This window comes from Rissa tridactyla, chromosome 1 (genome assembly GCF_028500815.1).
Source record: "Rissa tridactyla isolate bRisTri1 chromosome 1, bRisTri1.patW.cur.20221130, whole genome shotgun sequence".
In the NCBI taxonomy this organism is placed as follows: Eukaryota; Metazoa; Chordata; class Aves; order Charadriiformes; family Laridae; genus Rissa; species Rissa tridactyla.
In genome coordinates, this window is record NC_071466.1 from 35,732,602 (window position 1) to 35,748,185 (window position 15,584).

At 41.4% G+C, this 15,584-nt stretch overlaps 1 protein-coding gene across 9 annotated transcripts in view; it reads left to right on the top strand.

Annotated features, from left to right (window-relative positions):
- Positions 1 to 15,584, top strand: part of ENOX1 (ecto-NOX disulfide-thiol exchanger 1) — a 380,407-nt gene that overhangs the window by 260,883 nt on the left and 103,940 nt on the right. For all 9 annotated transcript variants that reach the window (XM_054206709.1, XM_054206718.1, XM_054206658.1 and 6 more), the window contains 2 exons: positions 11,436 to 11,609; positions 13,434 to 13,640. In XM_054206709.1, the coding sequence (XP_054062684.1) occupies positions 11,436 to 11,609; positions 13,434 to 13,640 (381 nt within the window). The remainder of the gene's footprint in view (positions 1 to 11,435; positions 11,610 to 13,433; positions 13,641 to 15,584) is intronic.

Consider the following 15,584-nt stretch of genomic DNA (forward strand, 5'->3'; position numbering starts at 1 on the left):
GAAGCCTATAGCTTATGTTTATTTAATCTTTTCTTTATTTAATCTGTTTGAGATTGAGAACACAGGTCAGATCACAGGTGTAACAATGGAAAGGTTAAAAAAAATCACCTGTTTCATAAGCAACGTACTCTGTTTTATCTCTAGCGCACCTTATTACTCTCCCTTCTGGCAGGTGTCTAGCCAAAAAGTGACAGTATTTCAGGTTATCCAAAGCTGCAACAGGTTATCCAAAGCTCAATTCCATGGGTATTTTTTCCATGGTTATCCAAAGCTGTTGCATGTTATCCAAAGCTCAATTCCATGCGTATTTTTGCCATTCTTCCTCTTTTGACTGTAGAAGGAATCATACATTGGATGGTATTTTCTGTCCTCTTTGTTTGTATGGCTTTTATCCCATACTCCGCAATGCAAAATGCATGTCCTTTAAGCCACTCGTGTCTGATTTTACATCCTTTGTCATCTATGTCCATGTGCAAGCTCTCTAGTCACCAGAGCTCGCTCTCTTCATCCCCATGTGGCTACCGAGTGCTCAGGCAATACCTAGCTGAGACCCCTGTGAACTCACAAATCCTTCTTTTTTGGATGGAGATATGCTGCCCGTGGCCTGAGCCTGCCATTGGCTAAGATACCTGCTTCGCTAAAGCAGCTTAGTGGTTTCTTATGGTCCTGAAGAGCTGTAGTAACACCCCGTATTTGCAGTGAGAGCTAAGCACATTGTTATGTTTTCAGTTTGCTGAGGTGCTAGATGGCTTTTAAAACCAAAATCTAAGCACGCAGGAATGTTTTCAGTTTGCTGAGGTGCGAGATGGCTTTTAAAGCCAAAAACCTAACAAAATAGCTTTGTCATAGTGCATTGGCGTTTAATTAAGACAGCTCTTTTTATAGACACTCAGGAGCATTACTTGCTGCTATCAACTCTGGCTTCTTTTCAGATCATGTTTTATGTAGCATAGTATTTCTCAAGATAGGATTCTTGCTTAATTCTTAACCAATAAACAGTTTATTAATTCACCAAGTACCGTTTTATTACTTACTCAACAGTTAGTTAATCAAATTCAAATCCAACAGGTATCCTGCACGTGCACAGAGCATTCAAATATTGTCCTACAAGTTACTGCCGTAAACTGGATAGAGATCAAGCAGTTCTAGTCGAGGATAATACAAAATATCAACATTTCTTACTGCATTCATTTATAGACAACAAATATTTACTACATCTGGTATACTTACCCTTCTTCCAGTGCTCTGTGGGTTAAAGATACAATGGTTTTAGGAATTTGGGCACTGCTGTTTAAATGATTTAACATGAAAGAAACTAGGAAAATAGTACCAGAAACAATCATTTAAAGTTATAGTTTAAGTTTCTCTTATGCCTGTGTCCTCAGGCTTTTAAAGGAGGGGCATGCACATAGAATAACTTGGTTAAAAGTTTGAAATATCGTCACTAAAGATTTTCCAGCTGATTTCACAGGACAACTTTCTGTCATCTCCAGTGGTGACATCCAGAGAAATACATCCCATGCAATAAAGCTCATTGGTATTTTCACCCAAAAATAAACCTGAAGGAGACGCAGAACTTCCTCTGGCATTGGAAGCCCCTGAGCTGCAGAGTGTTGGAGATTAGGAGATCATCATATAGAGGTTTCATTTCTGGATTGTCCTGAGATGTTTTGGTACTAAGCACAATTAGGGATTTGCTGTTAGGGGCAGGTTTCTGGGCTAGAAGGATCCTTCAGACTGACAGACCCCAGTTTTTCTTGTGTTTCTGTGAGAACGTGCTCATGCAGGCGATACACTTTTCTGGACTGTACAGCTTCTTTCCAGTTTCAGCAATGCTGTTATTACTCCTGTGACCCTGGAAAGGCAAGGAGAGTGTTTGTATGCATTCCACAGATTCAGGGATCCACACAGTAACTCCAGTTTAATAGCCAGCACTTCTTTCATGATTCATGAGAAAAATGAGTCCCTTTTGTTTTCATTTGGGAAATGTCCACTGGAATGTCTGAATTTCATTTTTTTCCCCATTTTCTCTGAGGTCACATTAATATCCAGAAGATGGTATTTTACTATCTTTTACACGTTGGAGGCTTTTTATGTTTCATCTGTTACAAAGGTTATATTTCAGTATTATCCTAGCTTGGGAATTGAAATTTTTCCTATTTCTCCAACTTCTTTTCCATATTCATTTACATCTACTTAGGTGCTTATACCTTCCAATAACCTTTTTTTCTATTTGTGCCATACGAGTGCCTCTCAAATTTCTGGAATACAGTACTTTCCTACACAGCAAGCAAAGAAAATCCATTAAGAGTTCCTTGGCTGTATAATCATGTTTTATTTATTTCTTTTCTCGTCTTCTAGAGCTTTGAGGTGAAAGGTGAGGTCATTTTCAAGGAACACAGCAAAGTCTTAGTTTAGGAAGAGGCACGTTGGGCAAACAGATTGAACAGCTTCCAATGCAGGGATCTTAAAGAGGCTACTTCGTTTGGCGAAGGCAAGCCTTACTGAATAGCCCACCGTGATAAGAACAAACTAGAGAAATGGAAAGAAATGCAAAACTGGAGAGGGTTGTCCCAAGAAGCATGTAATGAGTGCACAAAGACTTCTCAAAATCAAGAAAAAACAGCTGCGCGCTTTTTAGATTGTGTAAGCAATGCATTACATTGTATCTTGCATATTGGCTGGTCCCGTATTTTCACAAAAAGGCTTTGGAACTATTAACTGGGGATCAGGTGGCAGTGCGCGGAATTTGCAGTTTTGTTATTTTCTCCACAATGAACTCGTGACTGACCCCATACAAGGAAGTGATTTATTGATGAGGAGATGGAAGGAGCCCGTTGTTCCTACTGCGTGGAGCGGTTCTTAAGCAGCAGGGACTTTGTGAAGGTCAGGACTCTGGACATCGTGAGGTGCTGTAAACTCATGAATCCTTCAAAATCTTGGCACAGGTCAAAACAGCCTCTGGGTAGAGCACGGACCGATGCCACAGAGAATCTGCATGATACTGTTGTCTGTTCATCTTTCCCTCTCCTTCACCTCCATCCCTTTCTTTTTATTTTTCTCTTTACCTTTTTCCTTCTTTCCTATTCTTCTGCTTCTCCTTTCTCCCCCTTCCGTTTTCACCTCCACAAAGTTTCCACTGCAGTGGGCTTTTACACATAGACGAGCAACTGATTGTGGATGGAGACTAAGATTAGTCAGTATTTTCTGACTCTACCTTCTTAAACATGCATCTGTCAGCTGTGAAAAACTGACAAACCATCATCAGACTCCCTCAACATCAAGTCCTGAGTTTTCCAGCTCATTCTCAGGCTTGCCTGTCGGGTACTTCTTTGCAGAGCTCTTCTAAGGGGAAACTAAATAGATTCACCGTGGGCAGGTACTGTCTGAGACCACTTTGATGTCAAAATGGCACTGATGGCTATCCATGAGCAGAAAAAGTAATAGAAATAACCTTACAGTGACACTGTAGATTTTTTTACACAGCAGCATTGACGTTGCATCTTAGGAGGAGAGTGGCATCTGTTGTGGCAACACTTTGTTGTATTATTATTATTATTATTTGCTATTCTCTGCTATCATTTGTGTTGCATTAGAAGCTCTAAACAAGATTGGGGTCCTGTTGTGCCACTTCGTGCTGCAGCAATAAAGGATGAACCAGGAGTGATTCACCCCATGATTTTCGTGTAAAAAGAGAAGGTGGTTTTCTTTAATTTAGTCTTTGTCATGTATATTGCTCTAAATACAGTGCTTGTCGTGTGATTTTGTGGGCAGGGATCAAGAGGAGGACAGATTTGCTTTTAGTGTTTTCAGCTACGGCATAGCCAGCTCTGAGGGACAGCATCTAAAGTTTCAGGGTTGTCTGCTGTAAACTATTCCTCTATTTTTCTTCAAAAAAGCAAAAGTACACTAATACAGCCCTAAGGATTTGGCAGTGATATATGTCTCATAGAAGTAATTTTCAAGTGGCATGTGTTTTGATGATGCTACAAGAGCTTTGTTTATGGAGTGGGTCTGGCAGACACTGCAGGCTTCATATAAATTATTACTTCGTTGATTATTAATGAGAAACATTCATCTGGATTCCCCCTCCACCCCGGTTTTGCCAAAATTCCCTTAGAGACTTTTTTTTTGCTACAGTCCAGGCTCTTTCACAGCATATAGCTCTCTGCTGAATGGCGTTAAGATGGATCCCCTGGCCAACAGAGAAAGCTGGAGGTCAAGGAGGCAATTTCTTGCCCCTCCTTCATTCAATCCTTTCCACTCCTCCATATATAGAAGACACACACGCACATACACATTGCCTTACTCCTGTTCCTGCAGGAGTCCTGTGCCCACGTGGTGCTTCATCGATTGGGTTCACGCAGTGCTTATTTAAGGGCATCTGCCCATGTCTTTAATACTTAGTCTTTCAAAAATTCAGGGCTAGATGAGCACCTACAAAGACATCTCTGCCCTTGCAGTTACCTTCTCAGGATTATAAAAGGGGCCCCAGTCAGAGGTTCCGTATCCATATTCCTTTGTAGCAGCTCTGCAGAGACAAAGTTCGCATGCCGAACAGATGGCAAAATATAAAAACAGAAATAAAGTCTATAATCTTGTGGATAAGGTGAATAAGGAACCACTATTGGTGATTTCTCAAGATGAAAGAACTAGAAGATGTGCCTGGAACTGCCAAATACCTTGTTTTAGCAAAGCAAAGGAAGCACATTTCCCCACTCAGTTACTGCCCTCATACCATCACACTGTGAAAGCCAGAGATATAAACAGGGTCCAACAGATTCAAAATATAAGTAGGTGCACAGTAAGATTTAAGTGAAAAAGTATAAATCAAATCATGTGGAATAGGTGCCTGCTCGAAGATTGTTCAGTTGTGATCTCTACCCCTGGCAATATGTAAGCACTCAATGTATACGAGCTAAAAAGAGTTTGCTCTTTATCTACCTGTTTCTTATTCTGATTCCCTGGGTATCTGCTACTGGCCACAGTCACATGGTCCTTGCTCTGAGGGAGGATGATCTATTTTAGAAACAGAGAGGTCTAGAAGTTTAATGACATCTAAACTGGACAAGAAAATGTACTGGAAGATGCCAGTGGCTTCAACAATACTGCATTCCAAGGTCTGTCTCTTTGGGGCTTATAGTGGTTCTCCACAACTGGGCTCCTCCAGCTTGATCAACACCAAATTAAATTGGCACGCCTCCTTTGTTCCGCCTGGAGAAGGCTCCGAGGAGACCTTATAGCAGCCTTCCAGTACCTAAAGGGGGCTACAGGAGAGATGGGGAGGGACTCTTTATCAGGGAGTGTAGTGATAGGACACAGGTTAATGGCCTCAAACTGAAAGAGGGGAGATGTAGATTGGATATCAGGAAGAAATTCTTTACTGTGAGGGTGGTGAGGCACTGGAACAGGTTGCCCAGAGAAGCTGTGGATGCCCCATCCCTGGAAGTGTTCAAGGCCAGGCTGGATGGGGCTTTGAGCAGCCTGGTCTAGTGGGAGGTGTCCCTGCCCATGGCAGGGGGGTTGGAACTAGGTGATCTTTAAGGTCCCTTCCAACCCAAACCATTCTGTGATTCTGTGATCAGTGATCTGGTGCACCACTTCTGTCTTCTTTTTTCCTGCACTTCCACCAAAAGCTTCCTGAAGCCCAGAAGATGGTAAAATTTGAATGACCAGAGAAAACAGTGATCCAGCCTTGATCTTTAGCTTGCAGCTGAATATTCATTCTTAATTGATGATACAGAAAAAAAGGAGACTGACATGAGGGTGAAGACACTGGCAGACTGTAGAGTTTTGAGGGAGAATTTTAGATAAAAACACAAGAAGCTTTTAGAGTAACAATGTTTTTCTTATTCTAATAAGATTCTTCCTTCATTTGAGGAAAAAAAAGTGCTACTCTTTCTTGGCTACTGCCGAGTAATAAGTGTGTATATATATATATATAAATATAAAATATATATTTGTTTTAAGGGAGGCAGACTTTTTCAGGAGAACTTAAATCTCAGCTTTTAGAAATCAACTCTATGTTCAGTCTTGAAATACTCAGCAACGATGTTCCTGAAGTACACAGTCACATCTCTAGTCTTCAGAAGCTTTTATTTTTTTTTCCACAGAAACAAAAGTTTAACGAGCATCTTACGACATTTATTACCAGCTGCTGCCTGGACTGTCCTAATCCTTGCAGTGCATGTTGGCAGGCAACTCCACTCCTGGAACCAGATCTTTTTTTGTCTTTCAGCCCTAGTGAAAAATAGACTTGTTTTTCTTAAGTGTAAAATTACCACTCTGAGGCCGTGGGGACCCTTTCAATGTTTTTTTATTTTGGTTAGCTATTTTGTGTTCACATCATTGTTCTCAGCACTCACCGTCTCTGTCTGTGTGTTCGGCCGGCAGATCTGAGCCACATGTCTGATGATGTCCATGATGGAAACCTTCCATGTGTGCAAGTAGGGGCACACAAACAAATCCATGTTTGCACACATGGGTGTTCTTATGCATCCAACAGAAATACAACTTGGCAACTGTCATCAAACACAACAGAAACAACTGGCAGTTGCAAGCAAAACAAATGACACATCCAAGGGCTAATACTGAGAGGGATTATACCTTTAGGGATGATAGCCTTAAAAAATAATATTGAGCAGATATATAACTTGTGGTAAGGGCTGGTGGAAATGTGGTGGTGACTTAGCATTGGTGATGGAGTGCAATCCCCAAAAGCACAGTTGGCAGGAGCATGCATCCGTGTTATTTGTGAAGAGCAATAATGTGGCAAAAACAGAAGGTGATTCAGACAGCAACCGTTGCCAAGAAGGAAAGGAGGATGCTTCTCCAAGATTGTGTGGCTATTTTTATGGATGACAAAGTTGCTCATGCACTCCCAAAATGGAGATTAATAAAAGCAATTGTATTACACTGCACTGTGTTAGAATATAGTTATCCTTAAAGGGATTTTATTGTTCTTGCATTTTTTTCCAGATTTGATGTAACATGTTTTGTTCTTCCTATATTCTGTGTGAAAGAAAAAAAAGCTTTAAAAACTACTCCAAGTGGTCAAGAAGATTTCTCTCCTTGCCTCTCTGACTACCAGTTCCAGATATTTGTTCTTCCGAGGTTTTCATTGTTCTCCACCATGCCAATTTCTTATTAGATGAAACAGGAATTAACTCATTTTGACAAATTTAGGCACGGTGTGGACTTGACAATATTGATGTTCAGTGTTTTTACTTTCTTGTACAAATGTGTGAATATTCAAGCCTTTTGTACAGTATCCCCAGGGACTCTAACTTGAACAACATGTGCTTTTCCATTCTTAAAGCTCTTCATCATCTCTGATTACTTTCCATGTTAATCATTTCATTTAGTAATTGTTTATTAACATTTTTCATATGTTAACTGTCTCTCTTCTGCCAAGTTGTTTTTTTTAATTCCAAGAGATCATAAACCCTTACCTAGCTGCATAAATATGTGTATAGATCCCTTTAAAAATATTGCTATGATCATCGAAAGCAAAAAATATTACTTGTTTAACTCTTCATGCGTGTAGGATATAAATTTAATGTATGTCTGTCTTTAGTGTAGCATATTCATGTCTACAATACCTTAATAATCATATATCCAAAGGATCTGTTAAAAAAAACATACGTGGGCAAGGTTGATTCCCATTTTTTGTAATCCTGCGTAACCCTATCAGTATCCTTGATTCTGAAGGCCAACAAACTTACCAGTAAGCTCAACAGGAGTTGTCTCCAGCTCTGTCTCCGGTGTCCTGGTCCTGCTCCAAATAGGCGTAATGCCAGGACGTGGAGCAGACTGCAGTGGTGGTGCTGATGGATGATCGTCCCCCGCCCCTAGACAAGAGCTATATATCCAACTTCTGTTATTGCGCCACTCGGTAGCATTAATAGAGTTAAACTTGGGATTTTTCTGGATGTGGTAAATTTATTGCCTTTACTTTCCAGTGACTTTATCAGTTCCTTTTTCTCTGCACCTCAGAGTCCAGACCAGTATTTCCTTTGGACGTCCCATCAGTTTGGGAGACAGTTGGCTGAAGACAGTTTGGCTGTCTTCATGGTTTGTCAGCAATATGCAGGTGGCATGCATCAGCTTCTCTGTAGATGCAAGTAGCACCAACCTCCTCAGAGGTCTGAACAAGATCTTCACTGTTCAGAAATCCAGCTGAATTTTCCATCACTGGTGATGCATAATACTAGTTTTTAGTATTTAGAGAATGCTTTTCATTTCCGGGATGCTCTACAAACGGTACCTGTGCATCCTCTCAGTGCTCATATGGTGTATGAAAGCATTTCATTCTCGATTTAACACATTGGGAAACTGAAGGAACTTATTCAAGAGGACAGAGAAAGTAAGCCTGGTCCTGGTTAAAAGCTGTTCATGCCTTTAGTAGTCTTGCTATTGACCTTAGCGGGGTTTGGATCAGTGCCTGCAAGATATGGAATTAGATTTCAAGAATTATTGACTGTGTCCTCTTCAATATACCTCAGCACAGTCACCTTCTGGAGGCAAGGAGTCCCAGCACACCTAGAAGAATGTTTTGGGAGTGTTGGCCCCCAGCATTCTTCTCGTGCTCTTGTAGATTGATCCCAGTTGTAAAAGAAACTGATGACAAAGCCATGTCCTTAACAGTGGCAAAGTTACTTACAAAGTCATGTTTCTTTGGACGTGGGAGGAATTAGTGGCAAATAATTTTCCTCCACTTAAATCACAAACCTGCTTTGATTGGCATGCAAGCTAAAAGCTCTCCCTCCCAGCTCCCTCTCAAGGCCATGTTCACAGTGTTTGTGAACATGAGTTTCCTTGTTGCCATCTCCCTTAGATATCTTTGTTTTTCTCTGTCTGCATCACTGCCAAAGGAATATTCAGAAAACTGTACCTTACTGAAACCTGCCATCTCTTTGCCATCTCAACCTGGCATCTCTTTGGGTGAGAGCATGTCTCTGTGTTTTGAGTAGAGTTTGCTGTTGTTTCAGTTCCCTACTCTTGTAGAGGAGCTGAAACATATCTAGTAGTTGTCTTAAAGAGACAACAGCAATGGTTAAATACAACTTATGGTAGCAGTCACCAGATGATGATGTTTTTCCTTGGCTGTCACATGGGACCTTAAAGATGCAGCAGGACAGGGAGAAGCTGGCCTTCTCTCTGTCTTCTTGTACATTTCCACCCGCTCCATCTTTGCCTCAGAATGCTGTGGGTCTGCTATGGATATTGGATTTGATATGAGGTTTCCTATCTGGCTAGCACTGTAGCTGATCCTCCATTTGTCCAGAGGGATGGACGAGATGCCTTCCTCAGCGTCTTTCCAGTGCCAGTTTTCCCTGATCCTAGGAGAGGACCGATATGACAGCGTGCATTGAGTGCTGTTGTGGTGCTCCCCGTTGCATCCCGTGGAGCTCCGCGGGCCACTTTAGCATCGAGGAGTAATGATGGACTTCCACCCGCAGGAGGGGAGTGCGGCGCAGGATGGCCTGCTGTGACTGTCAGAAGCCTGACTTTTAAAAATGAGATCAAGCAAATTAGCATAGCCCGAGGACTTCTTTGAATTGTATGTTGCCCTTTCACCTCTGACTTTATCTCCCAGCATTCACTAACCATGAATATTTAATACGGCCACCACTGCATCCCATAGAATGAATGACAGGCTCCGAGTTTCAAAGCTTAATCTGAAAAGTAATGCATATACATCGATACTGGGAAAAAAAAAGCATCACACCCAGAGCAGATCCTTTTTCATAAGCCCACTTATTAAAAAAAAAAGTAATGTAATATCATGAGTTTTCATTAATACTAGTCTTCAATAAGCCTAAAGCAAATCCTTGCTTGCTGTGCACTTGCTACGCTTGATGTACAGAACTGCCTGAAAGTGATGAAGGCTCACAGCCAGTGCGTGGAGAGCAGGGAGCGTGCGGCCGAGACAGATACAAGCTCTACTGGAGAAGAGGTTCTCAATCCTCCGTTGTCTTCCCTGGAGAAGATGATTATGGATGTTTCACAGGAATCGTAATGCTAATTTTCAGCCCCCACAGAGTGCTTTACACCTGCAGAGTGCTATAAAAATGTGAGCTAATCCTCAGCCGTTAAGTGAGTATTCATCTACCTCTTTTGGAGATGCAGAAATTAGGATACATAAAGGTCAGCGGGCTAACCCAGGGTCACATAGCTTCCCAGCAGCAGGTTTAGGATGAAGAAACAGGCCTCTCTTGTCACATTCCATTGATCATGCTGTCTTGTAGCAAATGTAGCTCAAATTTCCTAAAAATACCTATATATCGATATATAAAATCCTAGAGAAGGAGTTGTTTCCCTCTTTACTTCTTCAAAATAAACAAGCTCCCGAGCTACCAAACCCTGCGTTTACATGTATCATTAAATACTTTCCAGTTGCTAGCCAGAAAACTCAGCAGAAAACCTGTAGAACACCAAAGTAACTCTCTTCTTTTAAATAATTGATGATGCCAAATAGCAGCAGTGTTATGCCAACAAAGAGATCGGTCTCTCAAAATATTTTATTCATTATGCCTCAAGAAACCCAAAGCCTTGTTTTTAACGAAAGCAAATTTCTGAAGTTGGCTCTCAGTTCGTCTGAAACATCTGCTTATTACAATTCTTGGTGTTACAGCACTGGTGCTCCCCAGTAAATCTTTCAGCTTTAAATAATACGTATGGAAGTCTTGGCAAAGAGATCGGGAAGGAGAAAGAGGAACGTTTGCCAAACGTGCATTTTACTTTATGGGGCTGTAGTGGTATATTTTAATAATACATGGGTTGAAGAGAATCTACTAATCCGATTAAATAAGAGGACAAGAAGGAATTAATTCCAATGTTCAAAAAGATCCCATTCTAAACAGCTGAAACTTTATATTCCAGGGTAAAAGGGTTAGAAGTCTTGGCTAACTATGCTCCTATAAAACAGCCAGAAATGGATCTTTCTCTGTAGTGTTCGTAAATCAAGGTCACTTATGCGAGGCGGCTATGTTGTGATAAATCTGTCTGACAATTAGATGGAGAGGGCATATCGATGTTAAATTATATTCTTTGTGCACCCTGGTCAGAAGGCAACGTAAACACCGCAGTAGCATTATGAAACAGAAAATTGCATTGCAGATAATAACAGATATTCATGGTGCATGGCTTTAATGTGCTGTGTTTTTTACTCAGTCGTATTAATATTTTAAATTATGTAACATTCCCTTCTTTATGCATAGTTTCTTTTTTTTTCACTGAAAATGCACCTCCCTCTCCCTCTCTCCTCCCTGTTTCTCTGCCTTTTCCATTTTTCCTTTTCCCTTCTCCTTTTTTTAACAGTGATGCTTGGGGGAAAAAAAAAAAAAAGCCTAAAGCGAAACTGTCTGTGCAAGAAAATAGTAACAAGTGGTTTCAAGATTTATAAGCCAGGATTTTATGTTATATATTTTCAGATTCAATCTGTGTACCAGGCTTTGATCCAAGCCTTAGCATGATGACTGGAATCACTCCGATTAACCCAATGATACCAGGCATGGGGTTAGTGCCGCCACCACCACCAACAGATGTGCCTGTAGTCAAAGAAATAATTCACTGCAAAAGCTGCACACTCTTCCCTCCAAACCCAAGTAAGTGGATCTGATGAAAGAACGTTATTTTCCTAAATATATAAGAACGTTATTTTCCTAAATATATTGCATGAATTTTTCTTTTTAATCTAATAAAAATTATGGGGTTTAAGTAGAGCATAGGCAAGTATGGTGTTTCCCTCTAAGGTCTACTCTGTGTGTAAAGCGTGGTATGGTATCAGAGCATGCTTATTCATCTCTGTAAGGTCACGTAAAAAAACCTATGCAGTTTGTACAAAAAAGAAGAACAATTACTTAAACAAAGCTAACAGAGCCTGAAGACCTACAGTGCTCATAATAGAAATCTGTCTTTCCTTTAGATGTCACAAAATGCAACCATTATACGGTGCTGATCATCTCTATGCTCCCCTTCAGGTGCCCACAGTTAGATGGGACCAATCTGGCCTCGTGCCCCTGAGCACAGCACCTACCACCCAAACGCTGACTAGCTCTGGTCCCCACCTGGGGGAGATGGAGGGAAGGGAGGACTATGGCTCCTCTCTTGCCATTTTTTGGGGGGCAGCATGCGGGTAAGCTGTTTCTCCTCTTTGAGAGCCAGCACCAGGCTTCCTTCCTCCCTTCCTGGGACCTTGTGCAAATAGAAGACTCTTCCCATTGAGCCAGCAGCTCAGGCATGAGGCCTGATTTTGTGTATGGGGTAGCCCCAAGAGTTTAGTTGCAGAGCCATCAGACCAGGAGCTTTCACTATCACTGTGAAGGCAAAAGAGAAAATTAAGCAAATAGTCTGGTGCTCTGGGTTTGCCGTGTACCCAGATCATGATTTAATCAAACTGGCTGTGTGTGTGAATAAGTATATATATATATGTATATATATATATATATGTATATTTTAAGGTTGTAACCCCATTTACTGTGTTAAAGGGCCAAAAAACAAAGTCGTATCAATCAGATTCCTTCTGAGAGAATTACTTTTAGAGGAATGCTCTAGTAGTCTACATATAAACAAGGTGAAGTGTTATCACAGGGTATATTTTTTATATAGCCTTCAAAAATTTCATAGTTTTCTGATTTAAGTGTGTATATATTTTATATATATACTTATATATATACACATATACATAAAAACAACATTTCTAGCCACTCCACCTCATGAGCACTTGTAAACAGCGAGGTTATCCTTCCCGTGTGCTGGCGTCCGCTCCATTATCTGGCAACAAGACAAAACAGATAACCGGCAGAGCGTTTTCATCATGCTGTCGCTTCGTGGTGTTTCCCACTTTGTTTTTCTGTTTCCTGTGCTCTTGTACTCCGAGACAGAAATGAAAATATGCTAAGACCAGGGAAAGGTGTCCGTCCAGCCCAAGCGCCCGGTGTGCACGCGGCGTGGGCTGACTTGCAGAGGGCTTACGCACTTGGCGAGTGTGCCGAGTGATGGGCATGAGCCAGAGATGGTGAAGTTCAGGCTTTGAATGTACTGCAGGAGTGCTTTAGATCTGTGCTGGGGGTCAAATCAGTTGCAGAAGCTTCCCTGCTTTGAAATAAAATATTTTCTTTTCTTTTTTTTGTTTGTGTGACCGTGCAGGGAAACGAAAGATCCCTTTAGATCTTACTGCCTGTCCTGGAGAACAACTCGCAGTGACAGGAATTAATCTCTGAAACGCCACCTAAACTTGAAAAGGTTTAGATTCAAGTAATCAATTTTGGACAATCTCTGCAATATTCAATTATTTTGCTTCTCCCTCTCTCCCGCCTCCACTCTATGTCAGATAACTGTTGCTGCCCAGAACTGATTAGGGGAATGAATAGAGCCAATGGATCAAAAGACAAATTCTGTATTCCAATGTGATTTCTGTTTTGTCTTAGATCTTCCACCACCTTCAACAAGAGAGAGACCTCCTGGGTGTAAAACAGTGTTTGTTGGAGGATTACCAGAAAACGCAACGGAGGAAATTATTCAGGAAGTCTTTGAGCAGTGTGGAGATATAACAGCAATTCGGAAAAGCAAGAAGAATTTTTGTCACATTCGTTTTGCAGAGGAGTTCATGGTTGATAAAGCCATTTACCTTTCTGGTACTTCACATTCTTTAATGGATTTTCCTTGCTTCTCATTTGTATTTTGTGATGCTAATGTTTGCTTATTTTCCTAGCTTTTATCTCAGCAAGTCTTTCTTGAGCTCAGTGGCTGTAGCTTGGAGGGGCAAGGGGCAATTCTGTACTTCTCTGCATCTGCCAAGACTTGTGCATGGTTTTGTATGTTGCTTACCCGGGAGCAATTTCCTGCCACACCACAACAATGCAACAGATCCTGAAATTCACTGCAGAACAATCTTGTTTTCGATTTACACAGGTTTATATAGTTTTGCTCACAGGTTGTGGAAAGAGGAGGGCACTAGGCCAGGAGCGCCGCTGTTTTCCAGTGCCAATTTCTCTGATAGGCTGGCAATTTCATTGGCATATTTTTATAGATTTGCAGTGCAGTCTGAATAAAGTCTGCCTTTATGCGTGCATGTATTCAGCTACCGCATGGGTTTGATTCTGAGCCCCATCTGTAGGCTACGTCTGTTGCTTCCCAGGACAGTGAGTGCCACAGAAACTCAGGTGTAAAATTTCAGAATCTCTTTTATTTTCCAACAAAGGAACAGACAAAAACCCCACACCTCTAACTCACAGGGAAAAAAGAAAAGAAAAAAAAAAAGAAGAGAAAAGATTAAAAACAATTCTGCTTTCATGTGTCAGGCTTCCAGTGACTGTCAGTGCCCTCTTAAGGTTACAGGTTCCTTCATATAAGCATCGGCTTCCTAACTGAGCCCGTCCTCACCTTTCTGAGCTGGATCCCATCCCCTGTATCTATGTGTCTTCACAAGCTGGTTTGTCTCTCCTCAGCGTCCTGGGGAGACCTACAAGTGTTATTTTGCCCCACAAGTGTAGTGTAGCACTTTCACCCCACGTGCAAAGTATTCTTAAATAAACAAGGACCAGGGACTGCCCCTTCGCCAAGACAAGCTGACACAGACTGGCTTCCAGCCACCCACCCTGTGTAGGCTGACCTCGAAGGGACTCACTGAGACCATCCGAAATGGAGCCTGACCCAATGCGACCATCCAAAATGGAGCCCGGGAGGCAGCTAACAATTAAGGGTACCTAGTTTGAGCTCCCACCCTGACCACCTTCTCTTTAGCAGTAAAGACATAACCTCAATGTCCTGAAGTGTCCATAGGAAGCTCACACAGCTAGAACCAAGTGGTCTCTCAAATCACCATTAACTACGTATTAAAATGAAAGAAAGAAAAGAAAACATCTGAACTTTTGCAATATGTGGTCAGGAAAAATTTAACTCACTCCTTTGTTTCAAAAAGGTTTTTGCCTTTGGGTTTCTGGTGTTTTTTGTTTTTTTTTTTTTCTAACTTGGCTGCTTGCTTTAAATATCTATTTGAAGAGCTACAGAAAAGTGTGAGTTTTATGAGGTCTACATAAAGATTTCTTTGAAATACTGCTGTATTTTCATGTTTCTTCCAGATCTCTATTCCACCCAGGAATAGAGAATTCACTTCATTTCTTCTTCCCTCCTCATCCTCTCTTCCCAGTTTCCATCCTTCCTGTTTATTTATTCATTCACTTTACTTCCATAACGCTGGCGCTCACTAGGACAGATTAGCAGGCATCGCAATAGTAAGAAGCAGTAGGACATTTCCCAGCTTCCAACTTCTGTCTAGGTGGGCCCCATCTCCACAAGTAACGGAGCAGAGGAGGGGCACACCAGATTCAGTCGGAGCTGGGATTACTGTGTATGATAAACAAAACAAGTGGCAAGAAATAGAGCAAAGAAAACCTCATAAACGTGCAGGCTGTCACCTTGGGCCAGAGCCAGTGCCCCTCTACCTCAGTTTCCTGCTTCTTGGCAGTTGACTGCACCCTTTGCTTCACTCCAAGTCAAGTTTTGTTTTAATTTTATATGCCTTAAATCCTGGAGGACTAGATTTGATGATTAGAGGTAGGAAATTCCCTCTGCTGCTG